Source organism: Molothrus aeneus, chromosome 4 (genome assembly GCF_037042795.1).
Source record: "Molothrus aeneus isolate 106 chromosome 4, BPBGC_Maene_1.0, whole genome shotgun sequence".
Taxonomy (NCBI): domain Eukaryota; kingdom Metazoa; phylum Chordata; class Aves; order Passeriformes; family Icteridae; genus Molothrus; species Molothrus aeneus.
Window position 1 is genome coordinate 2,217,240 of NC_089649.1, and position 16,063 is coordinate 2,233,302.

Consider the following 16,063-nt stretch of genomic DNA (forward strand, 5'->3'; position numbering starts at 1 on the left):
GCCTCGGGATGCCCAAGGTTTGTTTTATTGTCACGTCTGAAGCTTCTGCTGATGGCCAGTGCCACCCTTATTTCCCCCGAGGCACCCCACAGGGCTGCCAGGATGTTGCCAGAATTGTATCTTTGGGGCCCCAATCCCCTCACAGCATTAAATGGCTCCATCCTGGGCACTTCTTCCAGGGAAGCAGCAATTGCACATGAAACCTTGATGGCCACTGAGAAACGAGAGAGACCTGTGATAAAAAACCTTTTTTTAAAGAATAAGATCAACAATTTCTCCACAGCAGTTGAGCAGCTTCAATATGCATATGACACAGCATCTAATTCCATCTCCAGATTTGATCTTGCCAAAAGGAAGAGTCACCTGCCCCCAGCATACATATTTAGTACACAAAACAATGTCAAGAAACCCACTTTTAATAAATATCTGCAGTTCTCACTCCTATAGACAAGTACTTTACAGCGCCGTGCCGAGGAGAGCGCAGCCAGCTGGGCTGGGACAAGGTGGGGGTGGACATAAATTAATTATTGCAGTCGGATGCACCGTGGGCAGGGAGGTCTGGAGCTGATCCACGCTGGAAATATAACTATCTCTCACACCTCAAAATCCACCTTGAAACTGCTTTCAACACCAGCCTTTGGAATGCTTATAGGGCAGAACTTGATGGCCGGCAGCTGGCACTGGAACAATACAGGAAAACAGTTGTGGGACAGCACACAACTCTTACAATAATGCTGCTTTCCTGCATTTACCCAACAGCTGCAGTGGTGCTCATGCAACGACGTCTGTTTCCAGGGAGACACGAGTCCTGAGGGTTCATTCGGTCTGTGGCAGGTGTCTCATTGAGTGTCCATGCCTGGTCCTGCCTGCAGTGGGGCATTTCCTACCATGGGGGTGTTCAGAGCCCAGAACCACAGGGCTGCTGAGGTTAGGGCTAACTTCTGTGCCCAGAGCTGGACGGAGCCCTCAGCGACTCCCACTCACTGCCAGGAAGGTTCCTTTAGTGCTTCCTCTGTGTGTCCCAGCCAGCCAGGGAAGGAGGGGTGGGAGGAGGCTGGGAGCACCAGAAAGTGAACCAGCACTTCTTGTCCTTTGTATTTACAGGGGACGACCCATGCCCTGCCCGGGGCACGCAGCACGCTCCGCAGAGTCCAGAGGTCAGGGAGTCGCACACGGAGTGCCAAGCAGCCCCTTTCCATGGCTGTCCTGCACAGGACTTCCTGCTCATCGTTCCACAGGGGCGGCCCTCGGAGGCCATCGCTTACCTGTGCGCCCCTCGCCCTTCCCGGAGGTCCTGGCTGGCACAGGAGCCCCTGCTGGCACCAGAGGCAGAGCCGCGGCCGGCGCCGGGGCACTACCGGAGCTGAGGCTGCTGCTGTTGGCAGGGGACTGGTGCAGGAGAGCCAGCGGCAGGGAAGTCTTGCTGGGCACGGGAGCTCTCCAGTGCGGAACGCCGGCACCTCGGGGCTCGGGGCTGGATGGGGGGGTGCGCCGCTCAGCCTGCTGTGCTTCCCAAGGCAGCCGGCTTGGAGAGCTGCTCCCAGGCAGGAGCTCCGCCCGGGCGGGCACCGCGGGCGTGGGCACCGTTGGGGCCCTAGGCAGGCTGCCTGGATCCAGGAGGGCTGCGTCCCCCTCGCTGCCAGCCCCGCCGGGCGCTGGGAAGCTGCTGCTTCGCCGGCTGCACGACTCGCAGCACAGCTTGTGGTAGCCAGGGATGGAGCAGTATCGGGCCAGCACTTCCATCTGGCAGAAGATGGACTTGTCTCCCAGGCAGGGCTCATCTGTAAAACACATGTCCCAGGGATGGGAACCCACTGATGGGCACTTGGGAAACATTGGCACGTGGCATTTTTAGAGGAGCACAGACAGCAATTCCCAGTGCCAACCTCCCAGAGCTCCCCCGCACACTGGCTATGTCCTACCCACCCCAAATGCCTTCCCTTCCAGCCTGAGAGGACATCATCCATCAGCAGCATTAAAGCCAAGGCAAGCTTCCTTCACAGAAATTAAATCCCAAGCAATAGCCCTCAGAGATGCCTTAAAATAAAAAACTAGAGTAAGATGAAGTTTTGTTCAGATTAGGTTTGATGTTTTTCAGGAAGCAAATGGATCTGTAGAACCGATGGAAAGCTGTAACAGTGGGTCACACCTGAGGTTCCACCAAGGCAGGGATTTGCATCCCTTTGCTCAGGAAAAAGAACTTCCAGAGGGTCTTCTGGAAGGTTTGAACCAAAATCAGCTTTCTGCGGGGAAAGATGTCCTCACCTGGGCACAGGGGCTGCCTCACCATGGGCTGGAAGCACATCCAGCCACCGCCTTCTCCAGCTTTAAAATATCCACTGGAGCCTGAGCTCAGAGTGGGTGAGAATCAGCTCAATTCCAAGGAACTCAGTAAAATACCTGACATGGTCACTACTGGGGCTGGGGGATGAGGGTTATAAATAGCAAATCCTATGGAATATAGACATATCCTTGTCCTGATCCTGCTGAGCTTCCTCAGAACCCTTGCTGGTTCCTGGGGTAAAAGCAGCAGCTCTGCCTGGGAATACCCATGCTCCATGAGGCACTGTGAGGCTATCCCAGTCTCAGTGTGGAATTCTGGGCTAGAGGTACAATTCCTTTTGCCTCTCCATAGTGACAGTGACCCTCATTTGGTCCTGTCCTCTCATGGATCATTTTGGAGCATCCATTTGTGCTGGTTCAGATTCCACGACTCCACCCACAGTGTGGAGATTTGGGGTTATGCTTCTCCAGTTCCAGCAGATTGACTGCTTTTCCTACCAGCTCCTGAGCAGTGTCAGGGCCACCACGAGGGAGTTAAAAACCCCAATAAACCCCAAGTCCTACAGAATGAATAATCCAAAGGAAGAAATCCATTGTTGTCATAAAAAGCTTCAAAACCTGTTAAAAATTCTGTGAAAATAATGTAACAGATTCCCAGAAACCTCATTAATGCTCTTGGTTCCACATTTGTGTATTTTTATTCCCTCACTTGGCAGCTTGCAGAACTTACCTGGGATTTAGAGGTCAAGCAGGGTTTGTTTTGAATTGACCTTCACCTCTGGCCCCAGTCTGTGCCAACACGACTTGGGCCAATGTGGTTAAACCTTGTGTGAGCACATGTACAGGACAGACCCCAGTGTGCGGAGCTGTGACATCCTGAGACTGCTGGACTGAACAGGGGAGAAAAAGCTGCCCTCTGTGTGTGACCCCTCTGCCAGCACAGTGCTCCTCAGGGAGGAATCATGCCCCCCCAGCAGCCATTGCAGCGTTCTCTTACCATCACAGGGAGAGAGTTTGCAAGCCCTCACGGATTCTGGCCGTTCCCCCTCACAGTGGTCCCCGGCGCGGCACAGCACCTGCCGGCTCTCCGTCCCCTCCCCGCACGTCACCGAGCACTGCCGGACACAGAGGACACAGCTCAGGGCATCCTGTGGCACAGCACTCGGCACAAGTTCCCATGTGCCAGCCACAGCTTCTGGGACAGGCCGGTGCTGCCCACCTGGGACCAGGGCCCGGCTTTCCATGGCGCGGGGCAGGGTGCCCGGTTGCAGGAGCGCCGGCTCTCGGGGCGATCCCCGCTGCAGAACTTGGCAGGGACCGAGCGGTTGGTGCCGTCCGCAAGGGGCTGGAGGCAGCGCACCGTGCGGAGCTGGTAGCCAGAATTCCCACACGTCTTGGTGCAGTGCTCCCACTCATCTGCTGCCCAGCTGGGAAGGGAAATGGAGTCAGACACCTTCAACTGTTAACCTTTTTGTCCTGCTGTGGCTGCCTCATCCCTGGAGCCAGCTCATCTAGTGGAAAAATTCCTTCCCCCATGGCAAGGGGCTGGAAAGAGATGAGCTTTAAGGTACCTCCCAACCCCATGATTTTATATATAAAAATACATATATAAATATAAATAATAAATATAAATAAATACTATAAATATAAATAAATATATATACCACAACCACCCAATCAGATTAGTACCCATGCTTACACAGGTACAAACTCCCCTCCACATTCAGGAACTGCAGGCTGGCAAGCTGTCAGCATGCCCTCAGATTCATCCCACCTCATCTGGCTGGGGCTACCCCTGTCTGAAGGAACAATCCCTGCTCTCACACTCACAGGGGCTCTGTGCACTCCTGCAGGTTGCACATCCTACGGATGGGCTTTGGCTTTTTGCTGCCTTCGCAGAAGCTTCGATGAACCATCTTGTTGTCGCTCTTCCTGCGGCACCCGTACTTGGTGTACTGGAACCCTGGGAAACACATCAGGGGAATTGGGAGAATCGGGTCCTTGTTAGAATGTTTGGCTTAAATAGGGTTTTCTGGCCTAGTAAATGGGTTTACAGGACAGGTATTTTGGAATTTGCATTCCCTATTATTTGCTTAAGAGCCATGGACACACCATTAGTACAGGAAATGCTCAGGAGCATCAATGCCTGAGTTTGGGCATCCCAAGTAGCTTTGGGGTTTGAATTTAAACACCAAAAGAAGCCTTTTTCTTCCTAGGCTGCAAGTGTGACACCTGGGAACAATCACGTACTTCAGATATTTTAAGCCTGAGCCCTAAAATAACAAACCAATGTTAAAAAAGGGAAGCCAGTAATATAAATCATTCCCTTCCCCTTCCCTTTTTTGGCAATTTTGTTACAGGTGCTCATCCCCGGCTTACCTCCACTGCAGGGCTTGGAGCACTGGGACCAGCTCTTCAAGGCCCACTCGAAGGTGTCCGTGTCCTCCCGCAGCACGTTGTTGCTGTGGATGGTTGGCACCGAATCCTCGTGGATGATGTACCTGTAGGTCAGGCTGGATCGGGTGTCGTTCTCCCGAGGAATGATCTGGGAATAAGCAAACATAAACCCAGCACTGGTACAGATTCCTCTGCTAAGTACAGACACCGAGGTCTGGCTCTGGATGGTCCCTCAGGCTGAGCTCAGCGCGTCACCCACCAGCACCACCACAGCATCATGCAGGGGCCCGTCCGTGTGCAGCGTTTCCGTGTTGTCTTCGATGCTGTACTCCCACTGCACACCCAGATCGATGAAGGACCGGGACCTGGCCTCCTCCCCTTTGCCATTCAGGATATAGTGTCCTGTAGCCTGGTTCTTGATTGCTGGGAGGAGTGAGAGCAGAGCCTGTCGTGCCTCCCCCGCACTGGCAGCAATTGGGGTGGCACGGGGAGGGGTATTTCCATCAGATTATGAAAACAACAGATCTTCATCACATTGTACTTTGCCCTGTGCACACAGGTTAGGGTGTCCCAGATGCTAAAATCTGTAAGTAATGCTAAAATCTGTAAGTGAAGAGCTGAGGAATAGGAGCCTTGTGAAACTGCCTGGGTTTGGGCTTCCACAGCACACCTCAACAGCCAGGTACAGTGGGGATTGTGATGATGACGATGATGATGCCTCAATTAGAAGCCAATGCATTAAGAGCTGGGATCACAGAATGCTTTGGATTGGAAGGGACCTAAAAGATCATTCAGTTCCAAGACCCATTGTTCTTTCATACAGCTTTTTGCAATGCACCATAGGAATAATTAAAAGATACTGAATTAGATTCACCCTGGCAGTTCCCACGTTCATGTGAGTCATCACAATCCTTGGTTAGTACACATGCAAATTGGGGTCACTTTAACATTTTGGAGAATTCAAACAAGCAGATGTTTGTTTGCTGAGCTGTAGGACTGCAGGATTAAGCCCTGACCATGCAATTTGGAAAGCCCACATTTACCCAACCCTTTCACTGGATTCTCTCATCCCTCAGATTCTCTCGCCTGAGTCCCCTGTGCTTCTCAAACTTGAGCAGAAAAACACTTACCAAGAAAGTGAGGAGAGGCCTCATCTTCTTGGATAAACACATGTCGAGCCCCGGGAGGGATATCAAACATCTTAAGGTACCCTTTTGGCAGGTGCAGGGTCAGTGGAGGCAGCAGGAATGGAAAGAGAAAGGAACAGCCATGGTCAGGAGTGCAGGGCATGCCCAGCTCTGCTTGCAGGAGAGGGCATCCAGCAGTCATGGATGAGCAGGGTGGGGCAGGCCCTCCCCGGGCTCTTCTCCTCCAGGGAGAGAAGGAACACCAGTTACAGAGGGATTTGCCACTTCCCACAAGGATCAGTTTAATATTTATGGCCATGCTGCTCCAAGCAGGATCTATCAACAATTCAGGCACAGAGATGTTTCCTGTGTTCCTCAGCACAAGCACAAGTCTTTCTCACTACTTTCCCAAATCAGTCCTCAGCCAGGTTGTTGGACTGGAACTTACTGACTGCCCTTTCAGATGGACATGTCTGTAGTGAAAGTAAAAAGCTGTTCCCAAATAAAAATGTTCTTAGTTTCAATTTCAATTATTTACCAGTGCAATTCACAGGTAATTAGCGTAAAATTAAGGAAGCACTGACATTAGGAAGACTAGAATCCCTTCTAGGGATCAAGATTTAATCAAGAGCCCCCTAAGTTCTCTGAGTGCATGGCATTTTCATATTCCTGTTATTTTCTTTTAACAACTGCAGATTCAATTAACCAAAATCACTGGATTCTGGGACTACTGGATGTACTGGCAGTCTGTCCTGCTCCTGAGAAAATCCAAGTGAAGGAACAGAAGAGCTGGGAATAGGGAAGATCACAGGTCTGGCTGAGCAGTGCCTGTGCCCAACAGCATTTCCAATCTTTTCCCCATTGCCTTTAGAGCACAGGGAACATCAAGATTCTGCCTGCTTTGGCATTACCTGTCCGTGTCTACAGGAAGATAGGAACTGCCATTCCCAGGGATGCTTCTCTCCTGACAAGCCTTGCACTTACTCAGAACGTTTTGAGCCTCCTTTGTCCCAGAAAGGGAAACACTGTGAGCTCCTCTGGGTAAGGGAAAGGCTCCTCTGGTCTTCCCTTAAACAGAACACCTGGATTTAATGTCCTGAGAGCTGAGTCTGGCCATTCCACTGACTGGGTGTCACCCAGATGCTCTTTACAAGCAAAAGATGTAAATTACATAATAGCCAAATGCATTTACAACAGATTTGGACACTCTGGGCAAGACAACCAGTCCATGGAAGTCAGACAATCCAGGCAGGATTTTGAGTTGGGTACTTGCAGAAACTGTTTTCTAGAACCTCGAATTCTTTTTGAGCACCTCTTGCTGCATGTTTCCCTGTAGAAAGAGGTCTATTAGTGTTCTTAATGACCAGGTTACCCAGGCTAGGGAAAATCTATCAGCACTCCCTGAACACCTCCATCACTTCCATATCCATCCACAATCAGGGGCTGATGGACAGCAGCTTATCCTGAACAAGCTCAGAGATGGGCCTCATGGGATGGTGTTACACCCATTATTCCCAGGGTTTCAATGATTATGGCATTATCTCATGTGTGTGAGTGTCCCACAAACCCCAGAGGCAGCAGGAGCCCCAGCCAGCTGCAGGCAGCTGTTATTCCTACCAAGCTTTTTGGGAGTGCGGGTGTAGGTCCCCTTCACGGTCCGGCAGTGGGAGTTGTCCCCGCCACACACCCCGCACTGGTCCTCAGTTTTGCTGGAGCCAATCTCCTTGTCACAGCCCACTTTCTGCAGAAAAAAGAGCAAGACCGGATATTAGGAGGGAATTCTTTCCTGTAACAGTGCTGAGGCCCTGGCACAGGTGTCTCAGGGAAGCTGTGGCTGCCCCAGCCCTGGAAGTGATCAAGGCCAGGTTGGATGGGGCTTGGGTCAACCAGGGCTAGTGGAAGGAAATGGCAGTGGGGTGGAACTGATAGTCTTTAGGTTCCCTTTCAGCCAAAACCAGTCTGGGATTCTATGATAAGGCACAATGAGGGGAAGACAAGCAGAGCATTTCCCTGGAACAGGTCTGTGCTGGTCTCTAATTTAATTTACATCTCAAGGAATCACAGGAACACAATGCTGCAAATAGGGAATTCAGAGACATCTGCAAAGCCTCTCTCTGCCCATGAGCTGTCCCCAGAGCAGGTGCCACTCACCACGCATTCCCCACGGACACAGATGCTGTAGGGATCCCTGTAGGAGCAGCGAGTCCCGTCGTGCACTGGCTGCTTCATGTGAGCCACATCCCCCGTTTCTCGGGACTGGCAGTACAGGTGACATCTCTTGGGAGCTGTGGAGCCAGGGAAAACAAACGGCTGCAGGGAGGACAGTGATCCAGGTGTGTTCCCAACAGCTGTCCCACCGATGGAGCGAGGAGTGAGAAGGGAGAGGCAGGTTTGGGGGGTGAGCATGGGGGCAGAGCAGGGGAATGGGGTGGTTTGGGAAGGAATGCATGCATTGTGAGGAATCTTCTGGGGAAAATGGGCATTTTGGGGGAAAATTGGGAAATTTGGGCAGAAACATGGGGATTTAGGGCAAAACTGGTGGTTTTGAGACACAATGTGGCCATTTGGGGTAAGAAGTATCCATTTTAGGGATAAACAAGCAATTTGAAGTAATAAAGGCAAATTTTAGGGCTAAACTGGGGGCCTGGGGGGAAATGGGGGATTTTAGGGCAAGACTTGTGATTTTGAGACACAATTCTGCAACGTCAGAGCAAAAATGTCAACTTTAGGGATAAAAGGGCATGTCTGGGGGGAAAATTGGGGTTTGGCAGTAAAAAAGGCAAATTTGGGTCAGAGTAGGGAAAATGCAGGTTAAAACCAGGGATTTAGGGCAAGTCTGCTATTTTTTACACATAATGTGTTGATTTAGGGTCAAAACTGCCAATTTTAGGGATAAATAAGAGACAAATGGATTGTTTGGGGCTAAAATGCAAAAACTTGAGTCAGAGCAGGGAATTTGGGTATTAAAGTCTGGATTTAAGGCAAAACTACTGATTTTCAGACATAACAGACAGACGGATGGGGAGGAACCAACTCATTTGCTTTTCTGGGGGTTCTGGGCCTGCCACTGAGATATCCAGGCCAAGGGGAATGGCTTCAAACCCTTTCAAGAGTCACTAAAGGCCCAGAGCAGGACGCACGGTCGGGGTGCTCGTAGGGCAGCCAGTGGTGTCGGCTGCCCTGGAACTCGAAGTGGGAATTGCGCTGCTGGCACTGCTGTGCCCTGAAGTCCTCCAAGTGCTTCGGACACTCCTCGGTGCTGCACAGCTGGAACTCAAAATTCACCCCGGCACAATCGTCACCTCCATTGATGGGCCTGGGAGAAGAAAATATTCCAGAGATTTTCATCAGGGAGAAATAGAAATTGTTCCCTCTCAGGGTGCTGAGGCCCTGGCACAGGTTGCCCCATCCCTGGAAGTGTCCAAGGCCAAGCTGGACAGGGCTTGGAGCAACCTTGGATAGCACAAGGTGTCCCTGCCCATGGCAGGAGGGGGAATGGAATGGGCTTTAAGGTCCCTTCCAGCCCAGCCCAGTCTGGGATTCTGTAATTCTATGGAATTCTTGGATTCTCCACAAATGATCCCATTTCGAGAGGCTTGAACAGAATGTCCACCCAAAACCCAAATGACATTTCAAGTAGCCCCTCTGAGGATGCCCAGGTATGTGCAGCGCTCACACCTACATTGGGTTGTTGCACTGGCGTGTGCGGAAGCGAACCCCAGTTCCACAGGTCCGTGAGCAGGAGCCAAACTTGGTCCAGGCTCCCCAGTGTCCATCCTGCTTCAGCTGGTTGGTGTTCTTCCACATGCAGTGACCCTTGTAGCACCACTGAGGGAATCGGGGCAGCAAACAGGTGAGAACAGACACAATCCCCAAATCAAATGTATAAGCACTGGACAGCAATATTTTGCTGCTGCCTGGGGCACATTCAGATTGTACAAGTGGCTCTCCTGTATTTCAAAATAAAGAGAATTTGCTAAAAAAACCCAGGTATCTGAGTATAACTTTATAATTGAAAATGGATTGGCAGCAGGACACCCACTAATAGGGATATTAAAGGGAAAAATCAGGCACTAATCCTCAGTCTACACAAACATTTACCACAGGTTGTTTGGACAGTGAGTTCTGAGCAGCCATCCCACAGTAACAGCATCATCTGCTTCCCTGAATTCCTAAAGGCACTTGAAGGAAACTTTGCAGATGAGACCAGAAAACCTAACAAAGAGGCCACAGAACAGGTTGCACCTCAGCTGGAATCTCTATGTCCAAAATGTGCTAGGGCAAACCTTGTACAGCTCCCAGAATATCCCACTGGGAAAGCACAGCTTTCCCCATGGTCTCGCTTCACCCCAGGCATGCCAGGCAATTCCCTGCTCCCCTCTGTGCCCTTCAGCCCAAATCAGGTAACTGTTGGCTTTTCCCCAAGACAAACAGAGTGCCAGACTCACCTTTCCTGGGGCACACTCGGTGCCATCGAGGGGAGGCCCTTTCTTGGTCTTGCAGAAGTAGGGGTTATCGGGGTGGCTGCACCACAGCTGCTTGCACGGATCGAAGGTTCGGAACTGAAAAACACAGAGAGACCAAATGCAGAACATGAGATGGCCTGTACTTTTTGGATAAGTAAATACTCTTGTATTTTGTTTATAATTTATTTGTATCTGTTATTTTATTTATACTTTTTGGATAAGGATCCAACCCACTCCGTAGATTCCATCTCACACACCCTAATGAGCCTGGCATCTTCAGGGCAGTGATTATTTCTTGCATCCCCCAGCCCTGGGCTAGTGAAAAGAGGAAAGAAGACACCCAGAAGTGGGATGAAAGGAAGATTTTTTTTCCCCTTTTCTTTCTTGGGATTGCTCTCACCAGTGTGTGCCACAGAGACCATGCTACCACTCATTTTCCCATTACTCCACAGGACCCAGAGGACTGAGTTTCCCCCATAAATATCCCTCTGCTCTTTACAGATCTCTAAATACTGCATTAACTTCTCTCCAATGATTATGGCACTGCAGCTCTCCCACCAGGCCACACCCCCTTGCTGTGTCTGGACGTACAGCTGTGCACATCCTGTAGCCCACACCAAAGTCGAACCGGCACTGCTCATCCATGGAATAGTTGATGCCTGGCAGCTCAGGAAGCTTGGGCCAGTCATGCTCAAAGGGGTCGTCGAGAAGACAGTCATAAGAGCTATGGAAAGAGACACAGAAAAAAATACTGTGAGAAGATGTATACTCTTAATTCCTGCCCCATCCCTGGAACTGTCCAAGGCCAGGCTGGCTGGTGCTTGGAGCAACCTGGTCTAGTGGAAGGGGTTCCTGTTCATGGCAGGGGCTTTGGAATGAGATGAGCTTTAAGGTCCCTTCCAACCCAAACAAATCTGGGATTCTGTGACAATCTGAGGCCTATTCCAAGTCCCACTGGAGTTAGAGGGGTCTTTCCACAGACTTTTCACCCCAAGTGGATGGGCTATGGACCAGCCCCGTGTGAGGACACAGCCTTCATGGGTCAGAGCTTTTCTAACAGAGCTTTGAAGGGAAAGAGGGTCTGAAAAACGAGGGATCAGAGCCTGGCTGCACCAGGGAGGCCTTACTGGATGTATCTCCTGAGCTCCTGGCCACTGCAGCGGGACCAGTGGTAGCGGTGGAAGGCGGCCTGCACCAAGGGGGCCATGACGCTGCCCATCGCCGTCTCGTCCCCACACCTGTTCCCTTGCCCATCGTGCTCCATGCCCAACCTGCAACAAAGAACTCCCCTCAGAGCTACTGCAAAAACAACTGTATGGAAACAGCTCTGGAAGAGGTACCAAATCTGACCCACCACCAGCACAAGCGGTTGAGGAGAAGGCAATGAAGGACACTCAAGCCAGCTCCTGTTGCCACTGCCTGGACCTCCCAGGTCCCTTCCTGACCTTTCCCTCACCCCAGAGAAAACAAGTTCACCCTGCCTCCCCTTCCTCCCTTCCTTCCCCCACTTATCTCTCTCTCTCTTCAACCACTACTGCATTCCCAGGGGATTGGAAATAAAATCAGGACAGCTTCCACAGAGCCATCAAATCCAACACCCTTGGAGCAAGCAGGAGGTGCAGCACAGCATTTTGGTGTCATCTGATAGTAAAAGTGGTACTTACACATGCCCAGTCTCATGAGCAACAACAAAGGCTGATGAAAACCCGTCCTCATGGTTGAGGGTGCAGCTCCGGACCGGGTGGCACATGCCCGTCACAGGAGCATACCCTACAGAGAGACATCAGGGCTGAGTCTTGTGCTCAGCACATGGATTTTAAATGAGAACCCCCAGAAAACTTCCTCAGGAAAAGCTAACATTACTCTAAGGCCAGGGCAGCCTGCCTGGCTCCTCATCCTGACCGGTGCCTGCTCTGACACATGCCAAACTTTGGGAGTTTCTGCCCACTGTCATTAGTTCCCTGAAGCCAAAGGATGGATGCAGGTGTCAGAGTGGCTGGGATGTCAATATATGGAAATCTGGGGTGAAAGATGCAATAAAATAAAGGGAGTGGAATGCCACGTGCATTGAGGTTCCCAGTGATCCCTGCACATGCAGGAGTTTGAAGAGAGTTAAGAAGTATTTATTTACAACTCTCAAGAAAGAAAATCAATCTGTGGTTGGATATTAATGGCAAGGTCTCATGGCAAGGTCTCCTTGCTTTTGAAACCACTTGCAGAATGAATAAGGCAGGGAGCTCACAATGCAATTCCCAATTTTTCCTCTTTTCTGGCAGATGCCAGCCAAGAAACACCGAGCCCAGAGCTCTGCTCTGGGTCAGCTGCATTACCTTGCATACCAGCGGGCCCAAAATCTTGCCTGGTTAAGAAGATGGCATGGTCGTGGTGCTCAGCGTGGCTGGGGTCCGGCTTCTGCTGCTGATAGGCCCAGCGGCACACGTTCTCCAGGCTGCGCGAGGGGTTCCCCCTTTCGATCAGGCTGATGGACTGAGAGAGCCACACCTTACACCCAGCTGCTCCCAGAGGCAGCCTGTTCAGCAGGGTCTGGATTTTCTGCCGGGGGGAGGGGGGAGAAGTGGCTTGCTCACCTTGGCATACCCCAACATGATCATTCGGACCAGCACGACATTGATGTGAACACCCAGGGACTCGTCATGGTAAATTTCGTTCACCTGAGGGAAAAAAGAGGAAATATTAAGAAGAAAGAAAAACCCGCTGATGATACCAAGGGAACTTGCAAGGCCACGGAGATGTTTTTTCAAGTGCCTGTACCACTACAGTCCTCAGAAGAGGATTCAAGTCTCAGATCATTTGCTCAGTGGAAAGCGTAGATTCACTTCCTGTCATCACATACCCCCTCTTCACATGGAACTTTGGGAAGCACATGTCAAACCTCCTCTCATGTTTCATGGATCAGAGCTCAAAGAAAAGGGGATTGGGGAAAAGACTTCAAGTGCAAACCCCGCAAATCACAGAATCCCAGACTGGTTTGGGCTGGAAGGCACCTTAAAGCTCATCTCATTCCACCCCTCTGCCATGGCCAGGAACCCCTTCCACTAGACCAGGCTGCTCCAAGCTTTGTCCAACCTGGCCTGGAGTACTTCCAGTGCTTCTTGTTTTGAAGAGTATTTTTTTTAGGAGCAACTTATACTGCTGCCCTACTTTTTCGAGATCAGTTAGAATTCTGTAGTCACTTCTGTACTAAAAAGAGGCTTTGTGGAAGGGAAGTTAGAAAAACAGAATTATGCAGATGGGCCAAAAGTTGTCCTTCTTGAGGCCCTTCCCTGTGTCTGGGAAGGTGAGAAATGTCCTGGCACCAGTGTGTGAAACATCTGCAGTTCCTCAATGAAGCTCCTCATTCCCCTAAAAACAAAATAAATATTATATTATGGGCAACTGGTGAGAAATAAACACCTCTGTTCAGAGGTTCATGGGTTTGAGCAGGACTTAGAGGGTTGTTTTATTTTTCAGTCAGGCTAAACAGAATTTCCCCTCAGGGAAAAAGATCACTGGGAGCTGTCCAGACTGTGAGCCCTGGCATGACGATTTCAGCCCATGGTTTAAACCTGAAATCCCTGAGGCTGAGAGCAGAGTCAGCAGGGCAGTGGGACAGAGAATGAGCACAGAGCTCAGACTGCCTGTCCTGTGAAGCAATCATCCCAAAGGTCAGGTATTCCTCTCTTATTTTCTCCTCATCAATGAAAGAGCATTGCTCCCAAAGAGCTGAGCCAGGATAAGTGTTCACAACTTCCCTTGTGCCAGTAGACAACAGGGGAGCTTTCTAGACACTGGAATGACTTCCCTGGAGATGAAAAGGACCCTGGAGTTGACCTTAAATTTCAAGTCTTCAAGATTTCCCCATAGCCCCCATTTTATCCCATTCTCTGGATGGCTCTGGGCAGAAGGGTGTCAGCTCGCTCTGCCTTTGGCCCCAGCAGATGGAGTCACAGGCATGTGAAAAACATGGAAGTGGTCTGGGCCATGGATCAGCCCTGCTGCTCACTGAAAAGGTTTCAAAACCAAAAGGACAATATTCTGCAGTAATGTGTAATGGAAATTTAATGTTGATGTTCCACGGTGTATGTGGGAAAAAGGAGATGATTCTCTGAGTGATGTTCTGGAAAACATCACATTGGTTGGGTTAAATTTGATACAGGAATCATTTTTTTCCTCTCAGATTCTAAGTTCTCAAATTTAGAAGCTCTGAAAACCCAAGGAATCATTTTTTAATTATTCCAGGAATAAAAGAGTGTGAAATAGATAACAATCACTCCTAAAGCCATAAAATCATTATTAATGGGAATCATTATGGGAATAATTAGTCCCTCATCCTCATCCTTCAGAGATTGTTTTCATTTCCTGTAAAACCTTATGCTGCCACAGTTTCTAAGACATATCTACTGGTATTACCAGAAGGTCTGCTCTGTCAGAGAGCCATTGAGGGTTTAGAACCCCTTTTCCTCTAGATATTTATGCTTTAATCAGTTTTTCTCCAGAACTCTGTTGTGGGAGAAGCTCAAAAAAAAGTAAACTTAATTTTACTTTTTTCCCTTACTATTTTTCAACTATTTCCTCATTATTGGAAATACCCTCGAATGTGCCCTAGGAAGGAAACTACTGCGAAAAAGATGAATTAAAGTACATCTTAAAACCAGAAAAGCTTCTCCAGCAGCAGTCAGAATGATCCCATTGATGTTTTTCCCAAACCTGGCACTCCTACAAGTGCTTCCATCAGCTCCCAAAGGATACTCACGATGTTCATGAGGGTCAGGAGGTAGTTTTGGACGTGCTCCTTGCCATGGAATCGGACCACAGAGTCGTCCACCCCCAGCAGCACCTCGATGTTGTGGTTGCTGTCCCCCGCGTGGCGGCGGCGCCGCAGGCTCTCGTTCAGCTGCTGCTCCATGCGGCTGTGCAGGGAACTCAGCGCCCCGAGGCCAGCCAGGAGGGACTCTGCAAGGACAGACTGCCATCAGTGGAGCCATAACTCCTGCCCTATCCCTGCAAGTGCTCAAGGAAGGGCTGCATGGGGCTTGGAGGAACCTGCTCTAGTGGAAGGTGTCCCTGCCCCTGGCAGGGGGTTGGAAACGGGTGGTCTTTAAGGTCTCTTCCAACCCAACCCGTTCTGTGATTCCACTATATGACCAATGGAATTCCAGCTCCATTTCAGAAACATCCTCCCACAAAGCATCCTTGCCTGCAGAGTCACCACGTCTCTGGATAAGATACATCAGGAATCCTAAAAAATTATTCTTGTGGTGTAGGGCTGGGAGAAATCACCAGAAAACCAAGTGAAAAATTCATTCAACCACATGCGTCTGTAAATGTCCATGGTTCTTATTCCACACACAAAATCCAAAGCTGTTACATCCACTTAGGGCAGTAGAACAAAACATTGCCAGGGATTTTTGACAGGTAAAACCTCACAGCTGCAGGATACTTGGCTCCTCCCAAATCCATACCAGTACTCCAGCAATCTCTGAGCAATGAACATCAGTGAGGAACATCTCGTGGTGCACACAGTGAGCTGCACGCTATGGTTCCTGTGTCCCTGTGACAGTCAGGAGCACCCCTGTTCCCCCACTCTTCCAAAAAACATACAGGGAGCTCCCTGCTCCAAAAACCCAGCTAGAGCAAGCAGCATGCAGTGGATGGAGAGAGAACACTCCTGCTTTGCACTCATGCTGTATCAGGGTACTTTCCCCTATGACAGCAAACTTCCAGCCTTCTCCTCTGGCTGGAATTCATGAATGCCACGGCTGCAAGTCCACAAACCAGCCCTTCCTGTGT

The 16,063-nt window shown here is 50.2% G+C and overlaps 1 protein-coding gene across 1 annotated transcript in view; it reads right to left on the reverse strand.

Annotated features, from left to right (window-relative positions):
- Positions 1-233: 233 nt before the first annotated feature.
- ADAMTS3 (ADAM metallopeptidase with thrombospondin type 1 motif 3) overlaps positions 234-16,063 on the reverse strand; it is a 55,775-nt gene continuing 39,945 nt past the window's right edge. The window contains exons 5-22 of the mRNA XM_066549403.1: positions 15,027-15,226; positions 12,862-12,945; positions 12,604-12,760; positions 11,938-12,043; positions 11,401-11,544; positions 10,865-10,997; positions 10,256-10,369; positions 9,490-9,635; positions 8,948-9,123; positions 7,959-8,092; positions 7,425-7,548; positions 5,811-5,891; positions 4,940-5,103; positions 4,663-4,828; positions 4,114-4,246; positions 3,503-3,710; positions 3,281-3,398; positions 234-1,781 (exon numbers count right to left, since the gene is read on the reverse strand). Of these exons, the coding sequence (XP_066405500.1) occupies positions 1,225-1,781; positions 3,281-3,398; positions 3,503-3,710; positions 4,114-4,246; positions 4,663-4,828; positions 4,940-5,103; positions 5,811-5,891; positions 7,425-7,548; positions 7,959-8,092; positions 8,948-9,123; positions 9,490-9,635; positions 10,256-10,369; positions 10,865-10,997; positions 11,401-11,544; positions 11,938-12,043; positions 12,604-12,760; positions 12,862-12,945; positions 15,027-15,226 (2,945 nt within the window). The 3' untranslated portion in view covers positions 234-1,224. The remainder of the gene's footprint in view (positions 1,782-3,280; positions 3,399-3,502; positions 3,711-4,113; positions 4,247-4,662; positions 4,829-4,939; positions 5,104-5,810; positions 5,892-7,424; positions 7,549-7,958; positions 8,093-8,947; positions 9,124-9,489; positions 9,636-10,255; positions 10,370-10,864; positions 10,998-11,400; positions 11,545-11,937; positions 12,044-12,603; positions 12,761-12,861; positions 12,946-15,026; positions 15,227-16,063) is intronic.